The sequence below is a fragment of the Coptis chinensis genome, chromosome 8 (genome assembly GCF_015680905.1).
Source record: "Coptis chinensis isolate HL-2020 chromosome 8, ASM1568090v1, whole genome shotgun sequence".
NCBI classification, from domain to species: domain Eukaryota; kingdom Viridiplantae; phylum Streptophyta; class Magnoliopsida; order Ranunculales; family Ranunculaceae; genus Coptis; species Coptis chinensis.
In genome coordinates, this window is record NC_141463.1 from 67235164 (window position 1) to 67244903 (window position 9740).

The 9740-nt window shown below is 35.7% G+C and overlaps 2 protein-coding genes across 2 annotated transcripts; one reads left to right on the top strand and one right to left on the bottom strand.

Annotated features, from left to right (window-relative positions):
* Positions 1-78: 78 nt before the first annotated feature.
* LOC147482563 (uncharacterized) lies at positions 79-882 on the bottom strand. The gene has a single exon (XM_086579344.1). It carries the CDS (start codon positions 880-882, stop codon positions 79-81), a length of 804 nt encoding a protein of 267 aa, XP_086435470.1.
* Positions 883-5995: 5113 nt separating this feature from the next.
* LOC147482564 (uncharacterized) lies at positions 5996-8841 on the top strand. Its single transcript, XM_086579345.1, has 5 exons — positions 5996-6189; positions 6333-6844; positions 7070-7908; positions 8072-8324; positions 8837-8841. The coding sequence occupies exons 1-5, from the start codon at positions 5996-5998 to the stop codon at positions 8839-8841; spliced, it is 1803 nt and encodes a 600-aa protein (XP_086435471.1).
* The last annotated feature ends 899 nt before the right edge of the window (positions 8842-9740 follow it).

Here is a 9740-nt window from a genome sequence, read left to right on the forward strand (position 1 = left end):
GATCGGAAAAAAAATAAAATCACTTAAATCAAGATTCAAAGCTTCAACAGGCATCTCCACAATAATACTGACATTCAGTCAGTTAACTTCAACAGGCATCTTGAATCTGCAAATCGGACACAAGTGACTAGTATGCAACCACGGAGAAATACACTTTCCATGAAAAACATGCTTACAGGGCAACTTCGTAACTTCCGACCCAACTTCGAATTCATCAAAACAAATAGTACACTTGCTGATCATCGAATCACCGCCGTCAAATCTAACCTTGTTTAATTCATTAATAGCAGTTTTACAAGCAGGAACCATACCAAACCCTCTTGATTCACTCTCAACCATTGATTCTCTCAAAAGACGAGTCATCAATAATTCACGTTGATCACATAAATAAACTCCATCAGCTATAATCTCCACATGCATCGATAACATCGGACGGCCCTTACTAGAAAGTGAATTAGCAATTCTACAAGCATCAGAAGCTATTTTTTCAATCGTGGTGCGCTGTATTATATCTTTGTCTATATTCAGTACAGACAACATGTAAGCAATGCTGCCATGCAACTGGTTGCGATATTTGAATAAACGTGGATCAACGGTGAACGTCTTGGTTACCGTTGGTAATTGCTCCGGGCTCAAGAACACTTGCTCCCCATTTAACTTTTGAAGCACGTAGTGGCACTTGCTTTCAACATTAAACTCAAAGCAGAACTGAACTTCTGGACCTTTTCGTGCTTTCTTGTGTTTGTGATCATGGGGTTGTTGTTCTTCTGGTTCCCACATGTTAAAAGTATAATACGCTTCTTGTAGTTGAAAGCTTATGTGAGTTCCCATTATTCGAGACGATGTGGAAGTAGAAGTAGAAGTAGTAGAAGAAGAAGCCATATGTTTGCTTAAAAGAACGAAATATATTTTTGTTTTTGTTTTATATATAAAAAAGCGGTGTTTGTAAATAGAAAGGTTCCAAACATTGTTAGCACGGGATACGCCGTAGGGGTGGGGAATTTCACCCTAAAAAAAAAAAAAAAAAAAAAAAAAATAAAATTTTTTATTATCCACTCCAAGCCCAAAAAAAAGATTTCTCTCCAAAAACCATTTCAAAATACATCCAGACATTTGAAAGTAATATTTTAAAAAAGTACGTGGAAATTATTCTGATTAAAAAAAACGGTAGGGTCATTAAAGCAAAAAATATAATATAAAAAACCAAAACAACCTTTGTCGGAAAAATGAGAAAAACTTGTTTTTAAATCACTTTTAAATTAGAAGAAATGTAATATTATATTTGTTTGAATCTATTATGAAATAATTTATGATATTTAGTTTAATTAATATATGTTTTAAACATTTAGTTTGAGTACAAAGAAGAACAAAAAATTCGAAATTAAAAAATTTGGACTTTGAGTTTGATATTATGTTAGTAAATATTAATAATAGTTGTCATTCGGCTTGAGGTTTATAACATAACAAACATAGGGTTTTTAAATGTTTAAACAATTTAGCTAAAAAAAAAAAAAAAAAAAAAAAAAAAAAAAAAAAAAAAAATATTGATTAAAAAAACCAAAATTGAATGGTCTACATTTAGGTAAAAACGAAATAAAAAATTGCGGATATTATGTTTAATTTATTTGTTCTTGGATTGAAATTACTGTTCAAATTTTAAAATACACACACCATGTGACCATGACATGACAATTTAAATATTGCCCACAAAATATAAAAACAAAACTTTTGGATTAATTTATCACTAAAAATGTAAGAGTTGGGATTTAAAGTAAGAGTGAGGACATCAAGTATATAAAAAATAACAAAAGCGCAACTGAATTTTTATTTATTTTTTGTTTTTGTTTTTTTGGAGCCGATTTTTTGAAAAATTCGCCAAAATCCTTATTATACGTTTCAAGGCAAAAAATCACGAATTTTTCTGAATTTTTCAAACATTCAGAAGTATTATACATTTTGTCATTCAAAAATTCAATTCACGAATTATTCGCAAATAATTCGGCGAATTGCTAACAAGGGTTCCAAATATTGATTGACTTCAAATTAAGGAAACCGAGTTGAATTTCAAATAAGCCTCGGTCGCCAAGGTAGTCCAAAGCAATGTTATAAAACCTAGCCCGAATACTAACGCAGCAAATGACTGGGTCACTGGGTCGGTTCAACCAGTAAATCATTGGTTCAATGAATGGGTCGGGCTATTTATTTTCAAGGCAGTGCCTGAGTGGTCATAGAGTCAATTTAGTTTCAAGGTAGTTCGGTCTAAACCGTTTAGGTTTGAACGGTTTGCATAAAAACCGGATGAGTTAATTGGGTTTCTACTGGGTTAATTGCTTAAATGATCTACTATGTGACCCAACCTGATTTGGTCACTGGTTCACCGAGTCAAACCATCGGGCTGGGCCGGTTTGATAACACTGGTCCAAACTAAAATATGTTTTACCCATAGAAAAATATAGGAGGGGGAGGGGGGCATGTGGCAGTCGCACCCCCTCAGATTAGAAAAACTCCACTACCACATAATTAATTGCTTAGAAAAATCTTCAAACTATAAAACTTCGCAATATTACACCCTCAAATGTGAGAATATAATCAACAAAAAAAAAATAGTATGAAAAAAAAAACTAATAAAAAATATTTCAATAAACCAACGTTTTCTTTTACTTATCTTTTTGCCATTACAAAATTACCATTTATCATTTATTTTGAGTCCAAAACTATTGAAGAGGGACAAATGTATCTTTGAATGTTTGATGGGTTGATGAGACTAAAACAAATAGCCAAAGACTCAAAGCCCAACCGGTTAGTTTGTATAATTCTAATCACCCATAACAAACCCGTAAGCTCTCTGTCCTATCTTTCACTCTCAACTCTTAGACAAGCGTCAGACCTCAACCTAAAAAAAAATAAAAAACAAAAAACAAATTCAGAAATGACTTGTGGCGAAGCTTGTTGCACACTTGTCCTAATTATTTGTAAAACCCGTTATCATTACCAATAAAATTTTCACTTAAAAAAAAACAATGTCATTTTTTACTTTCAATATTATTCTTTTATAGTTTTCTCCACATGATAGCTAGTAGGGTTATATAGACTTATAACATTATAGAAAGTTAACAATTTGTTGAATTGTTGTAGACTTGTGGACTAGATTATATATATATATATATTAATGGCTTAAGTGCTTAAGTAGTTAATTTCATCAATCCATATTAAATTCTTAGTAGTTAACGCACTCTAATTTTGTGAATTGAAATAAATGCATAATTTTGTTGATCTATATTGTTTAGACCTTATGACAAAAATAAAAATTGCATACATTTTTTTTGGGTGGGTGGAGTGTGCATATAATCTCGCACCCCCTGGCTTAGAATCCTGGCTCCGTTCCTGGTTTTACCGTTGGAGCATATAATTAATGACGAGAAAATTTGGGACAGTATATAGTATAAAGTGAACTGTATATATTTCTGGTGCATATGTACGTGAGTTTGTGAAATCTTCTGCAGCTCATCTTAATGTTAACAAACAAGGCAACACTTTCGTGTTAAGATCAATGCGTTAGGGATAATTTCTCATTCAAAACAATTGAATCGTATGTATAATATATATAGTGATTCTGTAATACACAACCTAGATAGAATTAGGAGAAAATGAATTCAGGTGAGAATAGCCGGCCGTAGATTTTGCATTGAGAATCCTTGGCAATTAGCTTTGAATCCCTGAACCATGACTTCTATCCTATATATCTAATCTAAGTAAAAAATTCCTCCTTATTGGAAGTGTACAAACTTTGATATACTGGAGACGAGACAACAAGACCCGGGTAGCAGCTATATCTGGATTAATCATGAAATATCACCTCCGATCCATCTAAGATGATTGAAGAGAGGGGTCACTTGACTCACTTCCAAATACAATCAATAATAACTATATAGATTATATTGTCATGGAACTTTACTATGAGTGTGGATCATTTCTAACACTCAGCATAAAGTGAAATTACAGACCTTGTAACAAGAGATCAATTATCTATCACTAGTCAGAGAAGAAAAAGTAAGAGAGACAAAAAAGAAAATTGCAAAGTTAAAGAAAAAAAAATGCATGAATGGGTAATGAATTATATCACGAAATCAAATATTGGTGTATAAATTTTTTTTTGAGCAAATTTGGGTAATGAAGTATACCACGTTTTGCAACGTTGGCTTCTGTTTCACTTCCGTCAATTTTTTTTCACATGTGGCATGCTATTTTGTTTTTTCTCTAATTATATTCTTATGTCGCTATCTAAAACTTGCACATGGTATGCCTACACAAAATACAAACAACCAATGGTCACATATTCACTTCTCTTCCTCGAGATTGCACTACCCATAGATCTTCTACGAGGTCTACCCAATATTTTTTGAGTGAACTCAATCGATTCACGATTTTTCTCGAACTCAGTAGTGAAATCAAGAATTTCTTCTTATTTTCTCGAACCCAATTCTGTTATGATATAATATAATGATTGGTATAAAGTCAAATCCTTCATAAAGATCTTATTCTCGAGCCAGAAACAGCAAATCACTTATACTCTACCCCCAACAACAGCTTAGTACCTTAACTCTTTCAACTTGCGCTATTGGATGCTTCTTATCAATAAGAAGAGGAGGGTTCGAAGAAGAAGCTTATGATGAGCATCTATTTGAGTCGATCACTTCCCATATCTAATTCAAGTTGTTTCTTATGTAGTGGAAATGCCTTACAATCTAAAGTTTTATGCTTAAGGAAGAAATGTTATTGGTAGATGCAGGACATGAGATCCCCCAAAATTGGTGTGCAAGATGAGCTTACAGGAGTGCTCTGGTCTTCAATCGAGCCACCAGGTTTGAGAATAAGGGGGGATTCCTAGATCTAGTGGCTGGTGAATCACTGATGAAAGAGCAGATTTTGGAGAGATCAAGGTTACTACGATGATATCTGCCGAATAATCGATATATGTCGAATTTGCAGAATTCAATATATCGGCATACCACATGGCAACTTTTACATAGCCACATAGAAAATAATTAGTGGAAAAAAATAAAATAGCATGACACGTGAGAAAAAAATGGACGGAAGTGAAACAGAAGTTAACGTTGCAAAAACTAGTCACACTTTGTTACCCAAATTTGCTCAAAAAAAAATTTATACGTGCACCAATGTTTGATTTCATGTATAGTTTGTTATCCATTCATGCATTTTTTTTTTCCAAAGTTAAAAGATTGTCTTAAGTCTATAGCTCTATATACACTCAAGAGCACACAGTGTGGAAAGCAGAGCAATCTCCAGACACGGTAGATACCTATTGTTCATCAGATACATATCAGAGTTTTACAAACAGAACTTTTCATCTAGAGGACAAAGAAAATACTGCATATGGGAACTAGCGGCAAGATGGGAAGTTTGCATTGCAAGAAATATTTGCAGTATTTCAAATTTGTTTAGTTGCCATCTTGTTATAGTTTCTTATTATTTCAATTGTTGTTTTGTTCTAATTTGCTAAGAAATTTGAAATATTTGATTCTTGCGTCTTTTATTTTGGAGAGTAATGTGGTCCTTTTATTTTGTTCAAATTGGTTATAAAGCAATTTTCAGACATGCTTTTGGGTATTGTTTTTTGGAGAAGGTGTAAAATGACTCTTGGTTGTTATATGTCTGCACCTCTATAGTTTCTCTCTTCTTATGCTTCTCTTTTCATCTTCATCCTTTCACTCTCTTTGTTCTCCATCCTTCTCTTCATCTCCCTCCTCATCTCATCTCCTGCCCTTGCTACGCTCACTTCCCCACTCCTATGTAGTAATTCTAGTTTTATGAGAGTGATTTTTCGTTCCCAGCCCTTGTTGCCTCCTACAACTCCAAGTGAATTACTCAACACTGTTCAAGTATTCCACTCAGTCTCACTCCCAGCTTCCCATGTACAACTCTTTTACTTTGCATAGTTTCTCTAAACCAGATACCTTTCTGTAGAGAATATGGTATGTACCAACTTTTAGTTGAAGAAGGCAATGATGTGGAGGATGACATCTCAGAAGGAGAAGCAGAGATTTTTGGGGATCAAATCCAAAAAACTAGCATTAGTAACACAACGGATGCTACTTTGAAACCAACACAACCCCCGAAAAGCAAAAACAACAAGAAGAATTCACCTCCAATAGCTCATTACAAGAAGAAGTAGGTCTCATAGAGCCAAAAGGGGAAGGACACTCCACCTAGCATTGAGTGGATTGTCAGAGGGAAGCCCAATGGACGGGGCAAGGGTAAACATTAACATGTCTTCATTTAGTTATGACGAACTTTTGTGTGTGGAACATCAGAGGTCTAAATAACCCTACAAAAGCAAAGGAAGTTAGGTTATTTAGAGAAGCTAATAAGATTAGTCTCATGTGCTTACTTGAAACTAAAGTTAAGCAGGATAAATATGATTTTTTGAGCAAGTTATGCTGGTCTTCATGGAAATCTATACATAACTATAGAAGCAACATCTCTGGTAGAATTTGGGTTGGTTGGGATGGCAGTGTTGTTAATATTGAAAAGTTTCATGAAACTTCACAGTTGATGCACTGTAAAGTTTCTGTCCTTTATAATCTTAGCAGTCTCATATTGACTTTGATTTATGCAAGCAACGAACCTGATGACAGAGACCTTTTGTGGCATGATCTTTGTTCTTTGAGCAGAAACATTAAATCCCCATGGTGTGCGTTAGGGGATTTCAATAATGCCTTATACTCTTTTGAAAGAATAGGCTGTGAACCAGTGCACCCCAAAGGAACTGAACCCTTTGTTGCGTGCCTCGCCTCTACTGGTCTATATGATATTAAAGTTATAGGTTATTTCTACACTTGGACAAACTATAGTGATGCTTCTTCTAGGAGATGGTCCAAAATAGATAGATGCCTAATAAACTGTGAATAGACTTCCTCGTTTCTCAACTCACAAGCTGAGTTTCTTACCCAAGGCCCATCAAATCACTCGCTCATTCTTCTATCCATCCTTGATGCTGAGAGAAGCAAACCACCTATTAGATACTGTAATTCATGGTATTTACACCCAGAGTTTGAACCAATCCTTCTAAGCTGTTGGAGCACACCTCTGCAAGGTAATCCTAGCTTCATTCTTTCAAAGAAACTAAAGATCTTAAAAGGTTCACTAAAGGGTTGGGCAAAGGTACATTTCTCTGATTTCAAAAGGAAAAAAGAAGCAATACGAACTGAGCTCAATCTTGTTCAACTACAACTGCAAAATAAATCACTGGATCCAACACTATGTGCTTTAGAAACGAGAGCTAGGGCACAATTGAGCTTACTCATTGAGATGGAAGCAATGGACCTTGCACAAAAAATTGATTGTGATTGGATGTTAATGGGTGACAGGTGCAATGAATACTTTTACAACTCTATAAAGGAGAAAAAGAAGGGTCGAAGTTCAACCTGGCAAATTACTAATGATCAGGAAAATAGGATTGAAGGACAACAACTAGCTTCTGAGGCCTTTATTAGATTCTATATTGAGTTGCTAGGATCTCCCTCAACTGCTTATTGCACGACTGATTTAATAGAAGGGATAGAAGTCAGAAATGTGATAGACTATGTCACTGCAGATGAAATCACAAAGGAAATTAGTGGAGTTAAAATAAGAAATGTTATGTTTTCCATAGAAGACAACAGAGCTCCAGGTGTTGATGGTTTTAATGCTTTCTTCTATAAGAAGTATTGGGCTATTGTTGGTGCTGATGTGATTAAAGCAGTGAAATTCATGTTCACTACAAAGCATATACATAAAGGCACCAATTCTACCATCTTGTGTCTTATTCCTAAGAAACCTAATGCTTCAAAAGTAGGGGAATTTAGACCAATTCCATGTTGTACTACACTAGGAGGTTTAGAAATCAGAGTACTACGCCTCAATTACTCCACTGGATAATGGTCAAGACTATGAAGCTGTATTTGCAATCTGTAGTCAAGGACGCCACTGATAGTATTGGTATAAGAGAGTTTATGCACATAATGGGTCTGCAAGTAACTACATCCCCTCAACGTTCATTGAATGCTCATAGATCAAACGAGGAGAAGATGAAGTTATGTTGAACCCAGATGGATTAGTCACTACTAGCAGTTGTGGTTATGGAAGTGTCCTACGAAATAGAGAAAGAGTTGTTCTTGGTGCTTACACAGGGAGCTCACTCAATAGATCAGTTATGTTTCAGGAGCTATTGGCTGTAGAAAAAGGACTTGAGCGTGCACTTCTTATGAACCTTAAGAAAGTGAGAGTAGCTACTGACTTGTACAGAACAATGCAGATCATTCAAGGTAAGGAAACCATCCCGTGGTATTGCCTGAACCTTCTTGTCACGCCCCGAGACCCAACACACATCCCGAGGACGCGAAGATGAATCTCGAGGAGGTCGCTATCCCGATTCTAACGAAATTTCGGTGGAGTTTCCTTTGTTTAATCGAAATTTCGTATACAAAAAACCTGTCAAAAACCTGTCATAACAACCTGGACATCACATAATTCATCCTTCCAACCATATATATATCCAACAACCATATATACTACTCTTAACTTTAGATACTACAGGGATATGACTGTATATCTACAAAACAAGGAGAACCGTTGCCAAATACATCAATTATTACATCAAAATGACCTAACTCTCTATATATACAACAAAAGAAACTAGTCTCTCTTTATACAACCAAAATCACTCGACTCTGTCCCTCGTCAAGCATAAGGGAAACCACCCAACTCCCCATAACCATCATCCTCGGTGGTAGGGAAAGTCTCCTCTGCAACTGGATCGGCTAAAATGTTAATGTAGGATGAGCAAAACAACTATGCCCAGTAGAAACGCACATAACCAATAAATAGTCTACTTATAGAAAACATTTAAAACATGCAGGGTTTCCATAATAATATCAAAATATCGTGACTATATAATACATCACTAACTAGTAGAAATCATTTAGACATGCTTCGTTAATATTCAAAATATAGTTTTTCACAATCATCATACAACTATTGTGGCCGCTGCATCCTATTAGAATGGTGAGGGTCCGACTGGTACTCAGCCCCAGTCACAAGCATATCTCGGTTAAGTACTTTCTAGTGTAAACCATGCACCGTTGTTTTCCTGATTTTACCGGCAGGGAGCTGAAATGCCGTTGTTGTATTCGTACACACAAAATCCCCAAAGCTTTTAGGGCTTAGGTGGGCCTTGTGACCACGACCCCCATACGGGCTGTCACCTAACTAACGGTGGTCAACCGTTCGACGACTGCAGACTGCTCAGGATCCTGACACACATCCAGGAGTGGACTAAACTCTCACTCCTCGCGTCTAAACCTCATCGCAGTAGCATGTAACCTCACACAAGCTAAGCACCATACAGCGTGACACATACAAACATGGTTATCTAGAAAAGTAGAAAAGGAATTCCCGGACTCCATCCTGTGATGCATCCCTTTAAAGATGGCCCACCACCTCGAAAGGTGTACACCACAGTAAGGATCCTAGAGCGAACTGACGTCTCCAGAAATGCGACAACAGTTCCTTCTGTATAGGAATTCACCAGTTCTTTTCCAAATCCCCTAGTGATACGAATAATACTATATACTCGTATTACCGGTTATTTCAAAATACTATAATTACATAGTTAGTTTTCTTTTTAAAATGGTTGATTTAGTATGTGTGGGTTCCTGGATTTCCCACAATCGAGTAATACA